The sequence below is a fragment of the Haliotis cracherodii genome, unplaced genomic scaffold (genome assembly GCF_022045235.1).
Source record: "Haliotis cracherodii isolate W230 unplaced genomic scaffold, xgHalCrac1.p SCAF_31, whole genome shotgun sequence".
NCBI lineage: Eukaryota > Metazoa > Mollusca > Gastropoda > Lepetellida > Haliotidae > Haliotis > Haliotis cracherodii.
Window position 1 is genome coordinate 3,359,921 of NW_027266288.1, and position 26,837 is coordinate 3,386,757.

General features: G+C 38.4%; 1 protein-coding gene across 4 annotated transcripts in view; it reads left to right on the forward strand.

Moving 5' to 3' along the window:
• The window catches only part of LOC139477126 (AMP deaminase 2-like), a 67,318-nt gene that overhangs the window by 11,032 nt on the left and 29,449 nt on the right, over positions 1-26,837 (forward strand). For 2 of the 4 annotated variants that reach the window (XM_071259678.1, XM_071259680.1), the window contains exons 3-5: positions 1,685-1,720; positions 18,547-18,706; positions 22,254-22,446. In XM_071259678.1, coding sequence (XP_071115779.1) covers positions 1,685-1,720; positions 18,547-18,706; positions 22,254-22,446 — 389 coding nt within the window. Of the gene's footprint in view, positions 1-1,684; positions 1,721-18,546; positions 18,707-22,253; positions 22,447-23,580; positions 23,623-26,837 lie in introns of all 4 variants that reach the window. The other 2 variants (XM_071259677.1, XM_071259679.1) reach the window with 2 other exon arrangements.

A 26,837-nucleotide genomic window follows, 5' to 3' on the forward strand; every position in this document is an offset into this window, starting at 1 on the left:
CTGTTATTAGCTGAGATTACTAATCCAAACAGAATTTGACTAGACCCTGGCATTGCATGCACATGCTTCTGTAGTATTATCAGGTGTTTTGAGAAGGGCACTCCTCTGTTTCCCTCTCTAAAGGTCCAGGACCGCCTCCGTGGTCTAGTGGTAGAGCGTCCGGAGAGAGGAAGGTCCGGGGTTCGTTCCCCGGCCGCGTCATACCAAAAGACGTTAAAAGATGGTACTTGTTGTTACCCTGTCTGGCGCTCGGCATTAAGGGGCTAAAACAAGGACTGGTCGGATGGAGTCAGTATACTGTATCTGAGTGGGGTATTCATGTTAAACTGTGGCATGATATCTCAGTGAGCTAGCACTATAGATAGGCATCAGTCCGGACTAGTACAAGCAGCCACACAAACACACACACGTACATGCACGTCGCTATGTAAGTGCAATAATCTTGGACGCGACATTAAACCCCATTTCTCGCATCTAAAGGTTCAAGCTGGGGACACACAGTGACTACACACACTGCAGCAGTGCTCATGTACAACCAACAACGGCCATGTCTTTCTGTTGTATTCATGAATTTTAACCCCGTCATGTTTTGCTGGAATATTGGTAAAAATTAGTAAAATCGACGTAAAACCATACTCACTCACTCACTCATGAATGTTACCCTTATGGAACCAGTTTTCTGAATGATACATATATGTTAGTAGTCATTAGACCTTCAAGATTCAGATTTGTCACATGATGGAGTTTATAGTAAAAAAATTGAGTTCATCTTGAAATGACAATGCAATTGCCCTGTATGTGTATCACAATGAACAATGACAAGGAGAATTCATTTACATTTCCAATACATGTCCCACTATTCACTGTGATGTTCCTTCAAATTTTCTTCAGAGAGCTTATCCAAAATGGTCTGGAACATGTTTTCAAAACAATGTCTAGATGTTGTAATTACTGACTGAAAATACAACACAGTTTGGTGATAAACTGGTACTGCTCTATTGATGGATTACAGGAAGATGTTCCTGTTCATATTGTGGTTATAAACTGGTACTGCTCTATTGATGGATTACAGGAAGATGTTCCTGTTCATATTGTGGTGATAAACTGGTATTGCTATGTTGATAGATGTTCATTTTGTGGATCTCTGGTATTGAGTTGTGAGGAAACATGACGCTGGTGTTCAGGCGTACATTGACTGACATTATACTATCTCTGCACCAATGAGTTTGTAATATATATGAGCATATGATCTTGTTCTGTGTTTCTGTATTCTGTCTGAAAAGACCCGTGAAGATCCGGGTTAGAATAGGTCTTCAGCAACCCATGCTTGCTGTAAGAGGCAACTCTGCATGTCGTAAGAGGCAAATAACGGGATCAGGTGGTCAGGCTTGCTGACTTGGTTGATACATGTCATTGTATCCCAATTGCATGGATCGATGCCCATGATATCAATCACTGGATTGTCTGGACCAGACTTGATTATTTACAGACAGCTGTCATATAGCTGGAATATTGCTGAGTGCGGCGTTAAACAACAAACAAACAAACAAATCTGTCTGAAAATAAACTTACTGTTCCAGGATATGATGAAATGATGACTGATGCGTGTCCCATTGCTGTGTGATAAACCTTATATATCCTGCGTGTTGCTTGTGTGATTGACTGCTCCTGTTTGCTGTTTCAGGTTACCCGCTAATGTCCTCAATTTTAATATCACAGAGTGAGTTTGATAAGCATGGGTGTAGACAGTATTTGTTCTTGTATGTTGCATGATGTCATTCCTCCTGTAGCCTAGTCCCTGTATTCTCATGTATGTGTGTAAGAGAAAATACATCATTGCAATTCAGTTGGTCTTTCATTATTAATCAGTGGCTGACCTGGAATTAGTTTGGTATGGATATGAAGTATTAAGATTGATTTTTTAAAGTGATGTTTGTCTTAATAGACCCGGGCGGTCGGGTAGCCTAGTGGTAAAAGCGTTGGCTCGTCACGCCGAAGACCCGGGTTCGATTCCTGACATGGGCACAATGTGTGAAGCCCATTTGTGGTGTCCCCCGCCGTGATATTGCTGGAATATTGCTAAAAGCGGCGTAATACCATACTCACTCACTCACTCTTAACAGACCCACCCTGATCCACAGGAGCCATGACTTTACAATACTATAAAGGAAAATGTCATTGTCCCTGGTACCTATTGCCAGAATCAGTTACAACATCAGCACTTTTAGCATCCTCAAAGGAACAGTGCATGCATTAATGTGGAAAATCCTTTGTTATTTTCATAGCTTGAGTAATTGATAATGTATCCTGCTTGTGGTACAAATGGCCCAGAAGAAAATGTAATTTGACCTGGGCCAACTTGCACAGAGCTATCTTAGCGCTACAACTATTGTAAGTCTATGTTAGACTGGGGGCGGTCGGGTAGCCTAGTGGTTAAAGCGTTCGCTCGTCACGCCGAAGCCCTGGGTTCGATTCCTGACATGGGTACAATGTGTGAAGCCCATTTGTGGTGTCCTCCGCCGTGATATTGCTGGAAGATTGCTAAAAGCGGCGTAAAACCATACTCACTCACTCACTCTATGTTAGAGTATGGGAGTTATGATCATTTTAAGATTGTGTGCAAGTATGAGATCTGCATGATACATGCATATGCATCCAATGCCTTTATTGTTATTCCTGTGAACATGTCATTACAATATGTTTTGTAACGAAAGTGTGTTTAGCTCCTGGTTCTATACTTTGATGGAGGGCAATGTTAGAATTGTTGGGAAGTCCTGGGGTCTTTACATTTTGTTCTATAGCACTTGTACCCCTCCTCCTTATGTTAGTTCTGCACATAGGACCCTTTAACTTTCATTCCTATCTTCAGAGCTCCAGATAAGCTTTTGGTGTTGTGGGTATTTTACCCATGCATTTTAAAATCATTGGGTATCAGTATCTATCTGGGTATTCAAATTTCTGTTACCCACTAGTTTTTACACATGTGGGTATTTAAGTTAAATATTAAAAAACACTATTCATCTAGTCCCTGCAAACTGGTGTCGTGTGGGTTCGAGAGCTTTATCGGACTCAAAAATACCACGATACTTCCATAAGAAAGTGTGATGGCAAATGATCATTATGTAACTGTCATCTTGGAGTTTGGCAAGGTTGACGGAATGCCTGTTTATAATTTCAAAATAAGTTGCTGATTTGCTGATCGAAGATGCAGGGTTACTTCACAATATTTTGATGATACGCACAAGTTTTATTTTTGTAGCATATCTATAATGTTCGTTGCGTATTTGATATGCTTGGACTTTATTTTACTGCATATTTCTGCATTTCTGATGCATATTTTACGCAGATACGCAGCTTATCTGGAGCTCTGTACTTTCTAACACTGTTGGGCAAACCACACAGGCATCTGTGTCACTCTCACATTTTCTTCGTTTGATTTCTTATTTATGGTAGTATGTAGAAATGCAGCGTTGGAAATTGGCACTAGTCCTGAAGTCCTTGCCCAACTGCCTTATAGTTAGGACATCATAAGGACAAGTAGAAATTTGCCCATTTTAAGGGTTTTCCTACATGTTTTCATTCAAGGACTAGTGGGCCAAAACTGTTGTTTCCATCACTGGAAATGTATGTTTGTTTTGACTCATCTGCAGTAATGCTACTGACTAAACCATCAATCTTATGATGAAAGTAGTGGTGTACAAGAAAATTTTACTGGTCCTTCCAGAATTTTTCTAGTCAGACGATGTTTCTTTCGAACACTGACACTTCATTTGCAAGTTCAGCGGTAGAAACTAACAGTTTTACTCTACTAGTTCTTATAATGATAACATGTGGCAAAACCTGTAAAAATGGCAAATTTCTACTAGTCCTTATGATACCTTAACCATTGGGTAGTTTGGCAAGGACTTTAGGACTAGTGCCAATTTCTAACACTGAAGTTAATGAATCAGTTAATTCACACTTCAATATTCAACATGAAACTTGAAAGAAAGGTGTTCTTATCATTATCCACATGTTCATTGTTAAATATTTAGACAATGTTAGAAATTGACACTAGTCCTGTAGTCCTTGCCAAACTGCCCAATAGTTATGGTATCATTTTTAAGGGTTAGTTTCTAACGGTGAACAAGGACACCCTTTATATCTAACAACCCTGTGGGCATTCTGCGTTAGAGTTGGTCCCCAGCAACCAATGCTTCTTGTTAGAGGTGACTTTGTGGATTGGGTGGTCAGTGACTGTATTTCGTGTAATCACAACTCACTGCTCACTATGTCACATTGGTTTGTGTGGTAAGGGCGGTTGGGTAGCCTAGTGGTTAAAGCGTTCGCTCGTCACGCTGAAGACCCGGGTTCGATTCCCGACATGGGTACAATGTGTGAAGCCCATTTCTGGTGTCCCCTGCCGTGATATTGCTGGAATATTGCTAAAAGCGGCATAAAACCTTAATCACTGACTCAATGGTTTGTGTGGTGTTGATTGTTTATTTACAGGCCATCATCAGCTGGAATATTGTTTCATGTGATGGCAATAGTCAAACAAGACAAAACAGTCAGGTTGAACATGTTTAAGTAAAGCGATCAAAGAGAATAGTATATTGTTCTGTTCTAAGCAATATTATTTACCAAGTCACATTCAGATAAAAAAAGGGGGCACGAGTGGCCTAGTCGTCTAAGGCGCCGCGATTCGCTGTGCAGAGTTGCGTCCCTTGGGCTCGCCAGAAACCTATGATTGTGGGTTCGAATTCCGGTTCGCCCCGATTATGTTTCTAGGTTTGTCAGCACCATACCAGTGCTCATGGGTTTCACAGAAGTGGTAAACATCTGAGACCTGCATCACTTCGGGCTTTCCTCCCACATTAAGCTGACACGCCGCGATATAACTGGAATATTGTTAAAAGCGGCGTTAAACCCAACTCACTCACTCACTCACTCAGATAGAAAAAGAATTGTTTTGATAGTTTGAAACTTTGTGCTTGTGGAATGTATCTAATCCTTTATCCTTGTATCACATTCCCTGCATGTCATTGCACAGCAATATTGCATGATATCACATAGCATGTCAACTTTGAATTTGCAAGTCCTTCAAAGAACTAATAACATGGTTATGAGTTTGCAGGGGGTCCTCCTTTTGCAAAATACCATAGACGAAACCCTGAAGGATGCTTTAATTCATACCACTCATTGTGCTAAAATACGATTGATAAGGGGATCCTTGACATTACTATAATGTTAAAAAGTGGTTTTCTAGATTTATATTCAGTGGAGAAAAAAACAGGACTTTCTTAATGTTGTATAGTGCCACTAGTCTTGTTAATTGTCTTGAATTGACCTGAATCAGTCAAGTAATTGTGTTTGGAATGTGCTTTATATTTGGAACTTGCTCAAATCTTGTTTGAGTAATCATATCCAATACACATGAAATTTAATTGACTATAAACTCATATTTTTTTCATTGAAAAACAACATGATGGTAAATTATGAATCATATCATGATAGACGAAATCCTAAAGGATCCCTTAATTCATACTACTCATTGTGATTTAATAAACCTCTGATTGTGGGTTCGAATCCTGGTTCGCGCCAATTATCTTTGTAGGTTTGTCAGCACCATACCCGTGCTCCTGGGTTTCACCGAAGTGGTAAACGTCTGAGACCTGCATCACTTCGGGCTTTCCTCCCACATTATACGCTGACAAGTCGCGATATAACTGGAATATTGTTAAAAGCGGCGTTAAAACCAAAAGTCACTCACACTCACTCACTGATTTAATAAAGGGATCCTTGTCATTACTCTGATGGTAAAGTGTGGTTTCTTAGATTTAAATACATTGGAGGAAAACCCCAGGACTTTCTTATATTGAACACTGCCATTAATCTTGTACCACATCCTCTTGTCTTGCAATAAAATTATGTTATTACCGATAAGAACACTTGTCTGAGCATTATTGCTTTGTTTTATGTCATTGTTGAAAATGAAGAATTCCTGTTTGGCAAAGACTGGAACCTGTGGAGCACCCCAGTGGCAATTCTGGATTAGATTAGGTCCAGGGCCCCGTTCCACAAAGCGATCTTAGTGCTACGTTGATCGTAAGCCTATGCTGAAGTATGGGAGTTACGACCAACTTAGCACTAAGATCGCTTTGTGGAACGGGTTCCAGAACCATTGCTTGTTGTAAGACTAAGAGGGTACCAAATGGCCTGGGTGGTCAGGCTCGTTCCCTGATGGCTTAGTGCCCTGGTGGTGTGGATCATTGTTCACAATATCAGTCACTGGATTGTCTAGTCCAGTCTTGATTATTTTCAGGCCGCCATGTTTTTTCTGGAATATTGCAGTGTTAAACAAAAAAATCACACACACATACGAAACTGTAGAGCAGGAGTGGTACCTTTTTTATGAAAATTGTATATATTTTCCATTATCAGTATTGAGTTCATCTCAAAGAGCATTATGTTCTCAGAGCATGCTACAATTACTGTTGATTAGGCCAAACTGTTTGTGTACATCCATTACTGTGTTTGTGTTAATCAAATGTTAAAATAGCATGGCTGTATCCCCAGTCATGTGTATGACATGATTCATATGGTATATGAGTAAAATATGTTTATAACGAACACGCTTATAACGAACTGACAGATATAATGAACTTTATTTTTGGTCCCGGTCATTTGCTGTATAGATGTTGTATATATGCTTATAACGAACTACGGTTATAACAAACTAAAATTAGTGGTCCATTTGAGTTCGTTATAACCGTAGTTTAATGTATTATGTAGTTGGTGCACTCCAAATTGATGTCATTTTCATTCACAGCTGCCTGATTACAGTTACTTGATTCTCAAGGTTGAAACTCATATCTTAAACGACAATGACTTTTTCACAGTTGGTGGTATCAGAAAACTGATATATCACACAATGTGGATCTTGTGATAGTTATGAAAATGTTTACGTTTGTGAAATGCTTCAAACTTCATATCCAGCCTGTTTAATCAAACCATGCTTCACTGAGCAAACAACAAATGAACCAGTTTTTGGACATTCACTCTTGGAAAACTACTTTCAATTACACAAAGAAAAAGATCGAAGCTATTTACATAAATTTGTAAATTGTCTTGAATTTACCTGAATCAGTCAAGTTATTGAGTATGGAATGTGTTTTATATTAGGAACCTGTTCTGATCTTTAAATTTGTTATAATTGGTTTCAATAATAATATCCATTAGACATGAAATTTAATTGAGTGATAAATATAATTTATTAAGTTCATTTTTTTTCTTTGACAAACAACATGATGTTAAATTATGAACTGATGGATATAATGAACTTTATTTTTGGTCCAGGTCATTTGCTGTAAAGATGTATATATGGCAAAAGATGAGGACATGGTGGTAATGGCGGACACCCCAAATGTTGGTTTTGAAAAAAAGATGTATTCAGATTGTGCCGAGCAGTCAACACATATCACTATTGAGCAAGGGGGTATTGATTTTTTTGTGGTGTATTGGGTGCGGCAGGGTAGCCGAGTGGTTAAAGCGTTCGCTCATCATGCAGAAGACCCGGGTTCGATTCCCGACATGGGTACAATGTGTGAAGCCCATTTTTAGTGTCCCCTGGAATATTGCTAAAAGCGGCGTAAAATCATATTCACTCACTTGTGTTGTATTGTGATACCAGTGATATATATCATATCGCGAGATGTCAGGCATTACGCAACGGTGGTGCCAAATAGACTAGCGCTAGAAACTAACAGTTTTAGTCCACTAGTCCTTTGATTACATGTAACAAAATCCTAAACAAATGGCAAATTTCTACAAGTCCTTATGATACCTAAACTATTCAGCAGTTTGACAAGGACTATAGGACTGGTGCCATTTCTTTCGCTGTAGACCATTCAGAATTTTCTATACCAAGACTTCATTCTAGTGAATTAAGTCTGGCAAACTTGATTTGAAGGAATGTGTTTGAAATACCTAACCTGTCTTTTACCTGCTGAATAATAATAATAATAATAATAATAATAATAATAATAATAATGATGATGATTATAATAATCTTATATGAGGATAGGCAACAGCATCATGTTTTTAATTAGCAATGTAAGATGCTTTAAAAAATTGACACTTGTCCTTGAAACATGAAGGTGGATTAAGGTTCACTGAAAGGAATTGTCATTGAATTATCTTGGTTCAATAATTCGTGTGGCTACAATCACATCTGAAAGCTTTCATCTGGCTACAAGCTAAATTAGTAATATTGATCATTTAATCCGGTCTCACATACATATGTCACAATAATTAGCTGTTTCCCAGAAAATCATTTTGAAGCTATAGTGCGTTCTCAGTTTCCTTATTGAAACTGTAGTACAGTCCACCTCATCCGTCTCAGCAGGAACAAACCTCGTACATCCTTTCGTTGCCAGGATACACGTGTTGTGTGAATCACACTTCAGCGCTCACTATTTAGAATTAAGAATAAAGGTCAAAGGTTCCTTTTCATGTCCCTAATGTTGAAAGTTCAAGGTCCCTAGATGGCGGAAGACTCCAGCATTCAATGTAACCCCTTAATTTCCAGACCCATGAAGATCCGGGGTTGAATAGGTCTTCAGCAACCCATGCTTGCCGTGAAAGGCAACTTTGCTTGTTGTAAGAGGCGAATAACAGGATTGGGTGGTCAGACTCGCTGACTTGGTTGATGCATGTCATCGTATCCCAATTCCGTGGATCGATGCTCATGATGTCAATCACTGGATTGTCTGGTCCAGACTCGATTATTTTACAGACCGCCGTCATATAGCTGGAATATTGCTACCCACCATCACCTTAAATTCCAACACTGTATGCCCGTTACGGTCCTTGGTTTGCCAGTTTAAGACACTGCTTGGGAGCATTTACCACCGTCATTAATATCCTGTATTGCTTTGGGATTTCCTCCCACTTTACTTCAGAATGTGAATATTACAACGATATTAGACAACTGTACTTACCAACAACTTTTTGCCACAATCCAGATATGCATAAATTCAAAATGCTGCTGTCATCTTCATGTAACAATTACTTGGAAAAGTATGTAAATACCTGTATTACAGGTATGAAAGAAGACATAATTATGAAAAGCCTGTAAATCTGTAAATTTGTACCTGACATTACCTTTTTTGCATGTACCACACTATTTCAAATGTATGTATTGTATATGGGCCAATGGCCTTTGTACAAATAAAAGACTTCTTCTTCTACACATTCAACTGACAGATTGTGATATTATTCACACATAAGCACTCAGCAGTGATAGAAGCTAACACTTTTAGTCCACTAGTCCTTATAATGATAGCATATAGCAAAACCCTTCAAAATGGCAGATTTCAACTTGTCCTTATGATACCTTAACTATTTGGCAGTTTGGCGAGGACTACAGGACTAGTGCCAATTTCTAATGGTGCAATAGTCCAAAATATTTACATCTACTCACAAAGCCTTAACTTGTTTTATCCTCATTTACAGTAGACTTTAGGGTTAATATATATATATATATATATATATATATATATATATATATATATATATATATATATATATATATATATATATATATATATACATATATATATATATATATAGATTTGGATACGAATAGCACTCTCTTCTGCAATTGGATCATACTTGTGTGTGTGTGTATGTATGTGTGTGTATATATATATATATATATATATATATATATATGGAATTCATAAAAACCTTGTGGATGGATCCAGGGATTAGTGTAGGTTTTTCAAAATGCGAGCCCTGGAGATATAGAGGATGGAGTACAAGCTGATCTTACAAGGCCGTAAGTATGGTTTTATGCCGCTTTCAGCAATATCCTAGCAATATCACGGCGGGGGACACCAGAAATGGGCTTCACACATTGTGCACATGTCGGGATTTGACCCGGATCTTCTGCGTGATGGGCGAACGCTTTAACCACTAGGCTACCTGACCGCCCCACAAGGCTGTAAGAAATGTTACAAGCAAGTTGAAATAAAACCCTGGATACGAAAACAAATTTCTATGCTAGTGTCTAGATTTGCACTGCTCACACTGATACTTCAATACAGCGTTAGAAATTGGGACTTAGGTCCTGAAGTCCTTGCCAAACTGACCGATAGCAAGGATATCATAAGGACTAATAGAAATTTGTGATTTTAAAGGGGCACTGATCTAACGCAATTCCCCGGGACTGGTTGTTGCCTTTGTTATTGTTTTTTCCCAGTGAGTACCCGGATGTAGAGCAGAAATCTAGACTAGTTCGCGACCTCTGTTGCGCCATTCGTAAGCGCATTAGTCACTTTTATTGATACCGGTAGTAATAAGAGCGTATGGTCACATTGATCAACAAAATGAAATACAGTTTTCGAGATAATAAGGAAATGTAGGCATCTTGTGGGTAGCATCGGTAATGGTGACGAAGTTTTGATAAGTCACTTGCTTGGTAATTATGCGATTTTCGTTTACACTATTTTGACTTGCAACACAAAGTAAATATTTCACCTGAGCATTGCTTTTTTTATAGTGTGTATATTTTTTTACGGTCAAAATGTGTAACATATTTATTAACCGTCTAAATATTCAGTTATTTTACAAAGTGACTGAAAAACATTTCCATCTGCATTATTATGATAACGAATTCCAAACATTTTGATGTTTAATGTCATCACCAAGAGACTGAAAATGTTACGTTGAAAAGTACATTTCTATGTTGTTTCGCTTCTAATCCTACATAATAATCTGTTGTGATGTTTGTAGGCCCTTTTGATCGTCTTAATCAATCTGGACAGATGTTTTAGTCAAAATGACTGAAATATTTACACATTTTAAAAATTGCCTGAGAGAATCACATTTTACAAATTGACGGTAATCTATACACGCTTACAAAGGAAATGACCTGTGAAAACAACGTCTATCGCGCATTGAAGAATTTCCAAACCAAGACGTAGAAAAACAAGAACGAATCGGTTCAAATGAAGGAAAACAAAATGCAAATACCATAATAACAACTTACCAAATTTATGTGTATAAATAGGCAGCTTCCTTATTCGAGGAATGTATCCGTGAATATCCACACAAAGGAATAATATCCCACTCGTCTGCAGCTATACAAAATAACTTATTCGATGTCACGTGTCTCTGTAACTATCAAATATTCTAAAAGATATATATCGTTTCGGGTGTCAAGTATCAAGGGTCGGCTGAGAAAGGCCACGTGACAACTATTTTCATTACGTCGACGGTTCCTAAAAAATCCATTGAGTTTGATAACAATGAGCAACCAATCAACGTATTATCAGTTACCCTTTGAACAAATTGTATGTTGTTTTTACATCGGCACTTCACGCCATGATATGAGTGTATTCCCTTTGTTTTAGTAAACCTAGACATGTAAACACTCACTTTTGACATATCCACTGTGCAAGATAACAGTGATTAATCAATCAAAATATTTTCTGTTAATCCTTTGATGACTAGGAACGATCCGTTGATTTACAAAAAAAGTAAATCAACTGATCATTCATCTCTTGCTGGGCTGCCACGTGCATATTACATAACCTCACTTCAAACCTGGATTTAGATTGAATAATTACCCCAGACACAATAAATGCCAAATGAGAACCTTTGTCAGGTAATCTAAGTGGTGCTACCACTAATTGTACCTGTAATAAATTCATTAACTGAGCATCAAGTGAATGACGACAAATACACAAGTGTAGGGTTATACGAGAAAACGTGGATGACAACAAGGGAGTAGTAATCGTATTACACAATCCGAAAATGCTTTCACTGCATGGATACTTTTTTTAGTATTAAACTATAACCATCTGGGGTATTTCCAAATGACGACTTCCGATGAGCTCCGCCGTTCTTTTTGTCTGTTTGTTTAGGCTGAAGAATTTATTTAACATGCGCCCTTTGTCGAATCTTTATAGATCACAGTTAACCAATCAGTGTTTATGCAAAAATGCGTAAAACAAATATTGCCTGCAGCCTCGAAGTTTATTTAGCTGTCCTTGCAGACGGTAGCCCAGTCTCTGGTCACGCTCAGTTGCGTTGCGTATCATCCGGGTACTCACGGGGGAAAAAACAATAACAAAGGCAACAACCAGTCCGGAGAATGGCGTTAGATCAGTGCCCCTTTAAGTGTTGTGCTATATGTTGTCATCATTAGGACTAGTGTACTAAAACTATAAGTTTCTATCGCTGTAATAGATGACAGTCATGAGGGAATAGTGGTATGGGTGGGCCTTGTAGTTAAGGTGTTTGTTTGTCACACCTAAGACTAAGTTTGATTCCACAGTTTGGTACAATGTGTGAAATTCATCCTTGTTGTCCCAGTCCCATCACTGAAGTGTGAATAAACATCACTCAAACATTCACCTAGAGAAAATAATCACCTTGGTTTTTTCCGAATTCTGTTCATCTTGTAGACTGATGGAGATCATTCTTTTCCCTCCTCTCTGCATCCATTCATGCTTAAAAAATGACTCTAGAACAATGCGACTGACAACAGAGGTCTGTGTAGGGAACATGGCAAAGTTACTAGACCAAACAAAATGTTGCCGGTCCAGAATTTTTTAGACAAACAAAAACAATAAAAGGGTAAATGTAAGAATACTGCTGTTTAATGTTAGTTCTCAGACTATAACAATAAATGTTGGATTGTCAGCTTAGTAACTTTAACTCCTGACCATTGGGCAGGCAACTTTTCAAAACTTACTGTCCATCTCAGACTGTCGCCAGGTATTTTCATCCCTGACGGACTAAGAAAATGATAGATTACCACAGTAAAGATACTTATTACTATTGCATTTTTCTCTTACAATAATGGAGGCATACAGACAAGTGATAATAGATAGTAGTATCACTCCACGTCGTGGCAACATGAAATGCTCAGCATGGGGTTGTCTAAAAATAGCACTGCTTTTCAGTCACTGCAGTAGGCGTGTCATGTCATGTCAGTTAAAATTTCAAGATTGAAAATTTATCTTAGCTTAATTTTATCAAATCATTTCAGCGAAAATTTGTAAGACGACCACGTTTTTGTAACATGGATGTTGATTTTGTAATACGTTCTTTGTGATAGTCCACTCATATTTTAGCACACAAAATTAGGCTTGAAATGGTGGTGGTGGGAACTAGGATTTGATATGGGCCAGTGGACATACTTGCCTCGGGAAGATGGACAGGGACTGATAGAAGCTAAGCTTCTTAGAGCAAAGCCAATTTACTAGACTCAGGCTACAGACTAGTGGCTAAGTCACAGATAGGTTTGGGCCCAGGGCCTATCTGAGTGAGCCCATTTTCAAACATTGTGAAAATCAATGTCCCATATCTCTGTATGTAGTAGAAAAGTTGGGCCAATAACAAAAAGGGTAGCCAACCTTCCCAAGCAAGTCACAATATGAGCAGGGCTTATACTCAAAGGTCTTGAGCCTGTGCCTTTAACTCTAATCTATGTACGGTACAGTTTTGTGAGGGTATTATTATTATTTTGCTTAATTTGTTTTTAATTTTGCCATTCCAGTTATGAAAAGGCCTGAAATACAAATCTGAAATATAAATCATTGGAAAGGCTTTAACGTATGATGAAATGCCTTGAAAGGGCCTTGAATTTGAAAGACAATATTAATGTTTGAGTCTTCTGTTCAGTAAATTAAGTTACAAATTGTGTGAAGACATCATGGAAGAAAAGGTTAATCCGTAGATAACCTTGTTAAATAATATTCCTGATTTTGTTTCAAGGTTTGTCAGCACCATACCTGTTGTCCTTGCCGAACTGACCTATAGTTAGGTATCATAAGGACTATTAGAAATTTGTCATTTTTAAGGGTTTTTATATCATAATAAGGACTAGTGAACTAAAAAATGTGTGAATAATATCACAATCTGTCAGTTAACAAGCCTGACAAGCAGATCCATTCTAGTCATCTCATGCAACAGGCATTAAATATTGCTGGAGACCAATTCTAACCCAGTATCCCCATGGGGTGACAAGCATAGGTTGCTGGGACCAATTCTAACCCAGTTTTTGCATCGAGAACAATAGGTTGCTAGGTACGAATTGTAACCTGGTATCCCCATGGGAAGACAAGCATAGGTTTTCTGGGGACCAATTCTGACCCTGTTTCCCCACAGAGAGACAAGCATAGATTGCTGGGACCAATTCTAACCCTGTTTTCCCATAGGGAGACAAGCATAGTCTGCTGGGACCAATTCTAACCCAGTTTTCCCAAAGAGAGACAAGCATAGGTTGCTGGGACCAATTCTAACCCAGTTTCCCCATAGGGAGACAAGCATAGGTTGCTGGGACCAATTCTGACCCTGTTTCCTCACAGAGAGACAAGCATAGGTTGCTGGGACCAATACTAACCCTGTTTTCCCATAGGGAGACAAGCATAGGTTGCTGGGACCAATTCTAATCCAGTTTCCCCATAGGGAGACAAGCATAGGTTGCTGGGTACGAATTGTAGCAGGGCATCCCAATGGGATACAAAGGAATATGATTGCTACTATTTCGTTATGAATGACAAAGACGCGCATTTACACAGACTTTCAAAGTCCCTTTTGAATAATGAGAAATTTATTCAATCAGTTGATGCATAATTCATTAGCTATGTCCTTTTCACCTTGCTTGTACAGGGTTAGAAACTAACAGATTTTTGTCCACTAGTCCTTATAATGATAACATATAGAAAAACCCTTAAAATGGGCCAATTTCTACTAGTCCTTAGGATACCTTTACTATTGGGCAGTTTGGTAAGGACTACAGGACTAGTGCCAATTTCTAACACTGTTGTATCATTTCAAATAACCTGCCTCACTTGATTCAATAACTATTTGAAGATATTCATCATCACTGACTTTGTTTGCAATATGCAACATGGCTTGGCCATGGATGAAGGTCGGTTAGCAGTCTGTGCTCAAACCTTAGCTCTCAGCATCATTTTCAGTAGAATTTAGTTTTATTATATGTAAGCTGACAAGACAACAAAATTATACTTGACTTGTGCTTCGGACTTGTGGATAAATCTCAGACTGGTTAAATGAAAATGTAATATAAAATGCCTTCAGACTCACTTTTAAAATAATTTTTTAATTAAATATCTCATTATTCATCAAAGTCGTCTTTTTATTGTCCCTTATTTGAGTTATCTCTGTTCTTTTTGTTACTAAAATATAAAATGTATAGATTTTTTCCTGAAGACCGTGGAGTAAAGGAGGAGGAAGCCGTATTAACCAAACAACTCCTCAATGGCCATAGATCTATTAAGAAAAGACTATACACTCAGACAAGCAGTTGCTGATTGGCCGGGATAAGATAGGTCAATATAAAGTGTATTGTTGCTGCTCTTGTTTGCGTACAAAGAAGTGAATCTCAATCATAGGTTGTGTCATTAGGCTTATGGTGATGCGATTAGCCTTGTAGTGAAAGCTGTATGTACATGCTGTAGGCACTTGCAACATTGATACGTTCCAATTCCTTTGTGAAGCAGGTGCTTGCTATTCTTTATGATGTTGCTATTCAGGTGAGTGTGTGTATTATGCGTGTGAGAAAATAGAGAATAGAATATAATTGTCAGGAATTGTTAGTGATTATTCTGTCAAGGTGACTGAATATAGTTCCTGGTAGTTTGTCAGATATATGGCTATTGTGTTTCACTATTTTGTTTAATTTGAATTCTTCATTTTTTATGATAATACAGTGTGTGCCAAGAGCATTTGAGTTCCTTATCCTGAACTTGGCTCTTAGCATTGTATTTTAAACATTAAGGTGTTGTCATATGCACTATTGTTAGCGGATCTTATGAGACTGAACAGGATGTTACTGGAAACAGGCTATGGACTATGGCTAAGGTCGCAGACTGATGTTTTGGAGGCTTTTTTTAAGGAGACAGTTGTGCCAAGACTAATAAAGTGTTGTGATTGAAACAAACCAAACTTGTGTGATGCAGACTATTTTACAGCAGGATTCGAAAACTGATGAAACTGTTTCATCCAGGTCTTGTATTTTCAGCCAATCCCAAATAACTTTGACAGTAAACTTACGAATGAAATTGTTCAGATTGACAAATAGCTGGATTAATGAGTCATGGCTCTGCAGAATAATATCTTTTTAATGTATGTACACGTTCCAAAAACAGGGCTTGGTTCTGGATTAAGAAGGCCTGGATTAACAAGTGTCTGTATTGATATGTCAAGGTTGGAAATTCTTCTTTTTGGCACTCTTTAACACATTAGTATCTTAGACAGTACTTGTGGCACATAGAACAACAAACATCAATCCCAGTGTTGTCACAAATTACCTTAGAGGCAGACAGAGGCTAAGAGGCAGAGGCAGAGGCAGATTAAATGAAAATAGTGAAAAGTCGTTAATCCAGACCTTGTTAATCTGGAACTTGTACATATTCATAAAAGATATTATTCGAAATGTTTACCTTCAATTTATGCAATTCAATATTTGTGTTACTACAATAGGATATTTAATTCACCCTGTGGTGATTCTTTCTAGGAGACAGTAATACCCTAGGTAAAAAAATATCAGTAGAACTTTTTGCCAAGGATTTTATTTCCACAGCCAGTATCTTACTAAAACTGGTATATTTTCCCATTTGAATATTCTTTCCTCCAGAATCTGTTTTACCCAGAATCATTGATCCAGGGATTATTCTAGAATTTTTTACTTATGAGAGAAAATGTCCCCTAGTCCTAAAGCAATCAGCTGGTTTTGGTGTGTGATGAGATTTTGCTAATATTTTGTCTTCTCACCATGCTCACTGTGGAAACTGTATTGGATTTTCGGTATTTGTGACTCGAATTATGTTGCAATTTTTGTTACTGGATTATATAGTTTTGTCCTCGGATATTCTATTCCTATGTTTGAGCATTAATGATTCCAGTGAAAATATTAAAAAATTATTACTTGAGTATGAAAAGACATTTCAGTGGAATTCTTAATTCTGTTCATTGTTTACTTTAGGAGAAATTACATTAATATTTATGTATTTCTGTTCATTGTTTACTTTAGGAGAAATTACATTAATATTTATGTATTTTTGTTCATTGTCAACTAGGAGGAATTATTCGCGCGTACAATTATGAATTGTTTAGGAGGCGTGTTTACCACTGTCAGCTTGTCATTTTGTTGGCATGAGGGAGACAAGAATCTGCAGTTAGCAAATTTCTAGGTCTTCGACGATGTTTTTTTAGATTGTAATTTTATATGTTCAAAGTGATGACATGAAATGGTGACTGTTGTAAATGATGTTACAGTTTGTTGGCCCAAAATATGATATTTGTATTCCAGATGGGATGAAACACGGTGCTTTCATCAATTTTACTGACTATGTCCGTCTGTAGTGTGTACCATATCGAAGGAAATCAGCGTTAGAAATTGGCACTAGTCCTGTAGTCCTTACCAAACTGCCCAATATTAATATAGTATCATAAGGACTAGTAGAAATTGGCCCATTTTAAGGGTTTTGCTATATGTTATCATTATAAGGACTAGTGGACAAAACTGTTAGTTTCTAACCCTGGAAATATTAATGAATTTTCAATTAATTAGATGTGACAGTTCATCCTATGTTCATTATACAATGAATGTTGCCCAAGGTTCACTCTTTTGTTTAATTAGCAACAATATATTGTTTATGTCCTGCAGAAGTCGGCCTGTTTGCCATGTGCAGCAGCCAGGTCATGTTTACAAGTAACCGAAAGTTGGAATGTTGACATTCACCATGTTGATGAGTTACATTTGAATGATGATTAAGTCACAGTTTTAAATTTTTATGGACAAACCTGAAAGGAAACATATCGTAGCATATTCTAAAAACTCTAAATCTTTCTTGCTGTTTGGCCACTAGAAATAGTTCAAACTTCATAATTCACACAACAATGTTGCGCACTCCACCATTGTCAGCCGATGCAAAGCTCCATGCAGCGATATAGGAATCGGTTGTGCACAGTAAGAGATGGCATGCAGTGTTGTGAGTATAAAACTCACTGTTTCAAAATGACAACTTTTGATTGAATAAACTATCGTGTTAATTTGTTGTTGAAATGTGTAGGTACGGTTGATAATTTTATTCAAGCAGAAAAATATTTTTGATTTTTATAGGTGAAAATGAGAGTGTCACTGCTGATGAAATAAAAATGAAAGAATCGCACTGATTGAATGTGGATGTTATATCTATGACAACTATGCAAGAATATCACGTCCCGCCGAAGATCCCAATATGGGTACAATGTGTGAAGCCCATTTCTGGTGTCCCCCGCCGTGACATTGCCGGAATATTGCTACAAGCAGCGTAAAACCATACTCACTCACTCACCCACTCACTTGCCCTGGGGTCAACATGGAATTACAAGGCAATATAGTTGAAAGTCAAGCAAATTATATTTGGCACACTTCGCATTATAGATGTGCTAATGTTTGTCAAGTTTTAAGTTTGTGATTTTGTTGTGGTTTTAGTCACATTTGCCTTTGTAGAGGTGAAAATACTGCATATCCATGTTTTCCAGCACTTCCTCACAGACCCTGTCATCCCCTGTGGAGCGGAGACTGCCATCCCTTGTGGATGAAGATGTGACGCCCCAGGAAGTAAAGGCGGAGCTAGATGAGGAGATTGATTTGGTCCCCACATTCCAGAAGATTACCATCAGCGGAGAGGATTTCAGTGGGGTGAGTGCACTGGTGGTCAGGCCCTGTAACTTGGTTGATGGTTTAACACCGCTCCCTAACACATGGATCATTGCTCATAATATTGATCATGGGATTGTCTGGTCCAGACTAGATTATCAGATCAGGTTGTGTATATCTTGTGTCTGGCTGTGTGTCGTGTGTGTCAGGCTGTTTGTGCGTCCATCTGTGAATCGTGTGTCAGGCTGTTTGTCTGTCCGTCTGTGTATCGTGTGTCAGGTTGTTTGTCTGTCCGTCTGTGTATCGTGTGTCAGGCTGTTTGTGTGTCCGTCTGTGTATTGTGTGTCAGGCTGTTTGTGTGTACGTCTGTATCGTGTGCCAGGCTGTTTGTGTGTCCGTCTGTGTATCGTGTGTCAGGCTGTTCGTGTGTCCGTCTGTGTATCGTGTCAGGCTGTTTGTGTGTCCGTCTGTGTATAGTGTGCCAGGCTGTTTGTGTGTACGTCTGTGTATCATGTCAGGCTGTTTCTGTGTCCATCTGTGTATCGTGTGCCAGGCTGTTTGTGTGTACGTCTGTGTATTGTGTGTCAGGCTGTTTGTGTGTACGTCTGTGTATCGTGTCAGGCTGTTCATGTGTCCGTCTGTGTATCGTGTGTCAGGCTGTTTGTGTGTACGTCTGTGTATCGTGTGCCAGGCTGTTTGTTAGTCTGTCTGTGTATTGTGTGTCAGGCTGTTTGTGTGTCCGTCTGTGTATCGTGTCAGGCTGTTTGTGTGTCCGTCTGTGTATCGTGTCAGGCTGTTTGTGTGTCCGTCTGTGTATTGTGTCAGGCTGTTTGTGTGTCCGTCTGTGTATCGTGTGCCATCCAAGTCATGGTGGTTGTTTGCTCATGCTTACCGTCTTTGGCTACCCAGGTCCTGTTATGGTTATTCCCAGGCTGCCATTAAAAATACACGTGTACAGCCTGTGCCAAAAACCTCTTGGACTACATCAAACTTGGCTCTCAACATAATTTTCAGTAGCATGTAGTGCAATTATATGGACTTGTTATCTGAGCTTACTTGAGCAAACAGAATTTTAGGCTTTGGACCAGTGGCCTCATGTTATAATGTTACACACTCCACAACATTTTTTACACAATACAATACCACTGTCTATGTATTCAAACATCACTGTTCATTTGGTGTCATGCCAGTTATATTTGACAGAATATATGAGGGGTCTTTACGTACTTGAGGTTTTTACTGTCAAAGCATATGAATCAAGGGACCTCCTAAATCTTAAACATTATGACAAGGACCTTCACTTTCATGTATAATTTTGAACACTGTTTACTAACATCAGTTTGTGATGACCTCACAATGCATCATTGTTGATGTAGACCCCGAAAACTTCACACAACAGGTTTGAAACAGAACACACTACTTCTACACTAATACACCTAGACTCATCGTAACCCCACAAAATGTTTTGGAGTGGGCAAGCGGTCAAAAGCGCCGTGCTAGCAAGCGCCTGGTGCTGAGATCGTATCCCACTAGTGACCAGGTTGTTATTCAGCCTTGGGACCAACAATGTTTACAGGTCCTTACAGTGTTGTCACTATCCCTAGTGTACAGTACATACACCCTGTGCACTCAAAAGAACTCATTCATCCGATGGTAGATGGATGACCAGATGGTGGAAACACGAATACGTACATACATCCGAAACACAAGTAGCAAAACGTGTGAGGTCACCCTGGGCAAGTGACTTAGTTCAAATTGCCTCTGTTCACCCAGCAGGGAATGGGTACCCAATATGTGAGGTGGATGTAAAAATCTGTAGCGCCCATGGGTAGCTTGGGTTGTATACTCCCCAGGGAGTTGAGAATGATAAAAGGAATGCAAACGGATCCACTGGTCGGGGATCAAATAAAATCACATTTGAGCAGAAACTAGTACCTGGATACCTGCGGTATATAAATGTACAGTTTAAATAAATTAAAATGAATTGCAGGTTTCACTTGGTAAATGCAAATATTCTGATGCTCATGTCATAAAATCAGTATGACAGTTGACACACACTCACATTATAGAGGGAGAGAGGCTGATACATACATTATTGGAGACACACGTAACATTGCGAATGATTATTTGCATACTTGTATATGGTTATCGGTAGGAAGTGACATGGAGACGATGGCTTGCAGTTTTCTACAAGTTTGCTTTAGATATATATAAAAGAAGCACTATGTGCCAGGTCAGCACATAGTGATAGTTCTGATGGTGTTGGTACACCGGAGCACCTAGCCTAACCCGAGCTAGGCTGAGGGTAAGACCTTTATTTTCATCTCTAGACCAAGGCTTACATAGACAAGGTCACCTGACATGGATTAAGTCATAAATACGAACAACAGTAATTAATCTTTGTTCATTCAGACAAAGGTTCTCCCAAAGCAATCGCTATGACCATGCAATATCTGTATGATCCAATATGTATCACAATACATGGCTTATGATCCAATACATATCACGATACTTGCATGTGCTCTTATCTGTTGACCCGTGAAGATCCTGGGTAGAATAGGTCTTCAGCAACCCATGCTTGCCGGAAAAGGCGACTATGCTTGGCGTAAAAGGCGACTACATGATCAGTTGGTCAGGTTTGCTGACTTGGTTGATGCATGTCATCGATCCCAATTGCGTGGATCGATGCTCATTATGTCAATCACTGGATTGTCTGGTCCAGACTCGTGTATTGTCCCACCATTATTGTCCCATCGTTAGTTTTTGCTTCGTGTGCAACTGTCATCAATACTTGTATTGAGGAGTGAAAAATTTAGATCCACCGATACATCATGTATTGTCCCACCACTACAGAGTTAAAACTTAATACTAGCCCACTAGCCTGAGGCTAGTACAAATTCCTGGGGGCTAGTACAAATTTCCCAATGTCCCCATTGTTTTAACATTGTAAGGGTATTTTATCTTTATCTGGGCTAGTTCTAACCTGCGTGACTACATTATAGTGCCATGTAATGAGTCACTGTTTCTCCTTGACAGCATCTTCCCGAGGCAAGAGCGTTAACTGACTTGGCGAACTAGGCTGGAATTACTGGGCTCGATCGTAGCGCCACCAGTTGCTATTTCCAGTTATGTCCCTTCTAAGCCTCTCCTATGGACCAATCAGATTCCACCTCTCGTATCAATTGCGTTTGCTTCACACAAAATGGTGGCGCCGAGTCTGTTCTGATCTATAATCAAGATCTATATTGTGATAAAACGGGTTTTACATCGCGAAATGCCTCAAATCACGTGAGCACCTTGATTAAAAACATGAAAAGACTTGGAAAATATCTGCTGACAACAAGTTGGCGGTGCACATATTTTGCAAATCCTGCAATCGACCGAAATCTGCACGACAGTTTACGAACCGGATTTCGATTTCGATGCGCGATTTTGATTAGTCTATGCATAGATTCGTTAAACCAGCCAAAATGTAACTCCATAATACCAGCCTAGTTCGGCAAGGGTGGAAACTGGACTTATATAGTCAGTTAACTCTCTGCCTCGGGAAGATGCCTTAACAGTAATTAACACCACTGCTGTGTTACAGGTGCCCCTGAAGGATCTAGAACTGGCCTCAAAGAGTCTTGTGAAGGCTCTGATGATCCGAGAGAAATACATGGCCTTGTCACATCAACACTTTCCTCGTGTTACTGCCCGCTTTCTTCAGAGCTTGGAGGATCGTGAGGAATTTAGCAAGGTCAAGAACTCTTATTCTGTTGGTGACAAGAAAAGCATCGAAGGTAACTATATTGAAGATCTGTTTGAACTGTCACACTTTGTTCTTTTGATGTTCTTTAGTTCTAAAGTATTTCACTGTTGTCATTTTACTTTTCAACTTTACTTATTTAGCCGAGCCTTTCATCAAGTTTTCGTATAATTATCTGATTTGACACTGTCATAGTGATAATTTGGGAATGTATTCACATAAATAATAAAACTTTCCGTAGTTGCACAGCAGTTGTATATATACAACAATAGGCCAGTAACACTGAGTGCATGACAATGTTGATCAGTTACTGATCGTTTCTGTTGTAAACAATAATAATCTGCTGCAATGCCAAGCTTTGTACGTATCACTGCTGTTTGATGGGTAGTATGCATGGCAACCAAACATGTTACCAAACAAGAAAATATTGGTTTCTGTTCAAAATGCATTCATTTACATGCTTTGATATCTTTAATGATAATAATGATAATAATGATAATACCACCCTCTCTATGCAAAACATATACACTATATTTCTCTGAAGATTATTTTCATCTCTCGTAATTTGATTACAAATAACTGATGTAAAGAAGGGATACTTGTAATATCAATTGATGTTATTAACTAGTAATAATGTATTAAATACTATTGGTATTGAGTAATCTTGAAATTCCTACTGTGTTGTTATGGAGATAGGTGTTGGAACTGAGTGCTCTTGTCTGAGTACTATATTGTGTGTATGAAAGGCCGGCGGTCTGCATCTGATACAAAGGACCTTCAGCAGCAGCAAGTCATTTGTTACAAGACTATATATAACTCTAAAAGTACAAATTTAACCTTTTCAAAATTATTTTTGCTGCTTTTGATATACGTTTTCTTTATCCTCTTCATACAGTTTGCTACGTATTATGTAGCGAAAACATTTGACCTAATATGGCCCAAATTCTCTTGGAGAATAATGTTTTTCAAACATTTTTATCGGCGATAGGCCAATACTATTTTCAAACACAAGGTGAAGGTTATATGTTTGGAAGATTTTCAGAAACGCAAATAAATTGTGAAGCTGAAACTTGCACAAAGAAGGACGGTTAAACTAACAGATGACTGACATGTTGCTGATGTAGAGTCCTAATCTGTAGGTTGCTAATTTCCTCTTTTGTTTCTTCAGTTGACGAAGACATGTCTGGCATTATGTATTATGAAAAGCAAGGTATACATGGTCACATGTGTGTGCTGTGTTTGTTTGCTATTTTGTTTAGTTCCTATTTTGAATTTTCTCTCCCATTTTGTCAATCCTGACCATGTGACTTGCACATGTGCTCCAGACCTGGTCGATCTGGTACTGTGGGTGCCATGGATACTGTCATTAACAACTTTTCCTTTTAATGAGTTAATACACGATTTCAAGCACTATAATAGTTTACTTCCGATGAAGAGTGCATTTTAACAACTGAATGTTTAATAGTAGTTTTGAATAAATTGTATGTATCAAAGATAACACATTTCTCCACATTTTATTTACAATCTGTAGAACTCAAATATTATTATAACATGGACTATCCAGTCTAGCCATTTTGATTATTTTTTGAGCAAGAGAATGTTTCAAGGTTGCTCATTTTAAGAATGCCACAATTTATTTTCAGAATTACATATGAACCGGTGTCGTGTTATTGGAATGCATGTAGAAGTGATACAAATAAGGAAGGGAATTATGAATGTTAACTACTTTATCATGAGGAACACAACGTTTCAGAGTATATGCTTACTCCTTCATCCTTTCATAATAAAGAAATTGACATCTATAGTTGTCTTCCTTATGTATAATGTTGTATATAATTTTATCAATATATTATATCAAAAGAAAAATGATTAAACTTTATGCCATATTAAAAACACATGTTGAATTAAAGCAAGGTCTCTTTGAGGATACAGGTTCAAGTTTTCTTACAGAAAACTAAATTATCTGTGCAATACGCCTTTGAAATATTTCTGCAGTACCAGCTGCTGTGAGGCCCAGGTTGTTGTAATGCATGGGTTTTTCTCCCAGGGTGTATGCAGATAAACATAGCCTCCACCTTGCCCCTGATGTTAATGTCCTGGTGTGTCAAGGTAGTGTGCTTCTACCTCCTCAGCATGGGGTAGGTGGGCTGGTAGTGTTGTCACCTGGCACGCTCAAACCTAGATTGGATCCAAAGTCTAGTAATCTTTGCGAAATAAGTGAAGTGAAGCCATTAAAGAAGGACAAGTGATGGTCTGTGCCACGATTCTATCATGACCTTTTATCTGAAGCCTATGATAGTTTATCACTGGAGAGTATGTGACAGTTCCCAATTGATGGGGCAAGTTACTAACTAGGACAGAGAAACAATAATATGGTAGACTATAACAGGTCGAGATCTTAGTGTTCTTGATGTTGCAACTGAAATAGGATTATGACAGTCCTGTAAGATAGATTTGTTGAACAGGGTCCCAGGGTCAGTTTCTGCAAGGTTGTTGTAATGCAACAACTATTGGAAGCCTATGTTAAAGCATGGGGGTTACGATCATCTTTCCGTTAAGATCGCTTTGTGCAAGTAGGCCCTGATTTTGCAGCATTATGGTATTGTTCATAAGCCTAAACACAACTGATCTGATTAATTAAATTCTGAATTTCAAAAATACTGTAAAATAACATCCACAAATTGTTTGTCAGCTTGTTGCAGAAATATTGGCTGTGTCCAATTTGAAAATGTTTGATCACTGAGTGCCTAAATAATGATTCCCCAAGAATTGTTGCTCCATTGATAAGACCAAGTTTATCTTTCCCTTGGAAGGCAGAATCGAGATAAGCATAGTTTTCCCAATATCCTACATTTTGCAGTTCAGCTGAGTGGTGCATTTATTGATATGTACACCTGATGATGTACAGGGAGTATACCATATTCGACGTAATAACCGCCCAGGACGCTCTCAAAATTAGAAATAGGGGGCTCTTATTAGAATATTATTTTAGAAAAAAAAAGAGTTGAAAGATAAATTTCGTGGTTTATGCTGACACACTGAAAAGTTTAAATGCGACAGATTCATATTGCCAGAATTTAATTGCCCATAATTAAGAATGCATATAACACACGAGCGCGTATTATACGTGAATAAATAAGTCTTGTGTACATTGATCAATCGGAAGGAGTGCGAATTGGGATTGTTCACTAGCGAATATATTAGCAAGTATCATGGTGGGCGCTTATTAGAGCATGGCACTTATTACGTCGAATACGGTATAGGTTTTCTAGGTAGGTAGAGTAGGTCTTAACGATGCCCTGAGGATGAAGCACATCAATGCCCAGATTGTCATGGCGATCCAGGCTATTGATTCCACACAGCATAATGGCTGCTTGCTTCTCATAACTGAAAGACAGATTGCTCACTAAAAGGATTCCCTACAAATCAGTTGACAAGGCCAATATGCTATTGAATGTATGGATAAGCATCTCTCTGCAGTTATTGGTTGTGCTGTAAGAAATTATAACTCTTTCATCTACAATTGATTGTTTCCTCATGCATATTCAAGTCCAAAACTAGCTGCCATAATTTACATTTGCAGTAAAGGGCTAAATCGGTACCAATTAAAGAATGTCAGGTGTTGTATAATGATAGTTGTTTTTCATTCCTCATCCCAAGGTGAACGTAAATTGGACATACATGAGCACTTTATTGATGCTCCCGAACTAGGAACATTGGTACCTGGTGTCCCAGCCATATCAGTCTGTGACTTAGTCATCAGTTCGAAGCCGAGTTTAATTAAAACGATTTTCGGTTCAGTAAGCTCAGCAGAAACTAATCTATATATCAGACTCGTATAGTAGGACCAAAGATAATGCCAAGATCTTGTTCAGGCTTGTAGATTACATTTTGCAGAAGTTTACCTTCATGTTTGGCAAGAGCTCGGACTGCAAAAATACGCTAAAATGGCAATTTTTCCATACTACAAAATGCTATTTGGGAATACAGAATGCAACATGTTGCCTTTTGTGAAGATTTGTAGTATTGAAGCTCTGTTGAAGCTTTGTAGAGTAAGCTGCCAGATGGTTACTATGGCTACTTGTACGAAAAAACGCCAGGGCCCCGTTCCACAAAGCGATCGTAGGGCTAAGGTGATCGTAACTCCCATACTTTAACATAGGCTTACGACAGTCGTAGTGCTACGTTCGCGTTTGTGGAACAGGGCCCAGGATAGGATCAGCTCTTGACCCTGGGTTCAGATCAATTGTCTTTCCAGGATATTGACTAAATGGCATTCAAAATCTTAAAGATTTATTTACAAATTTGGCAGTGATGTAGAAGTTCCAATCAAGTATGGCTAAGATCATGTTTAAAGCTGTATATATCTGCTCAGTTGTACTCCAACTTACAATGCTACATTTTGTGGGATCAACTCTCAACTCG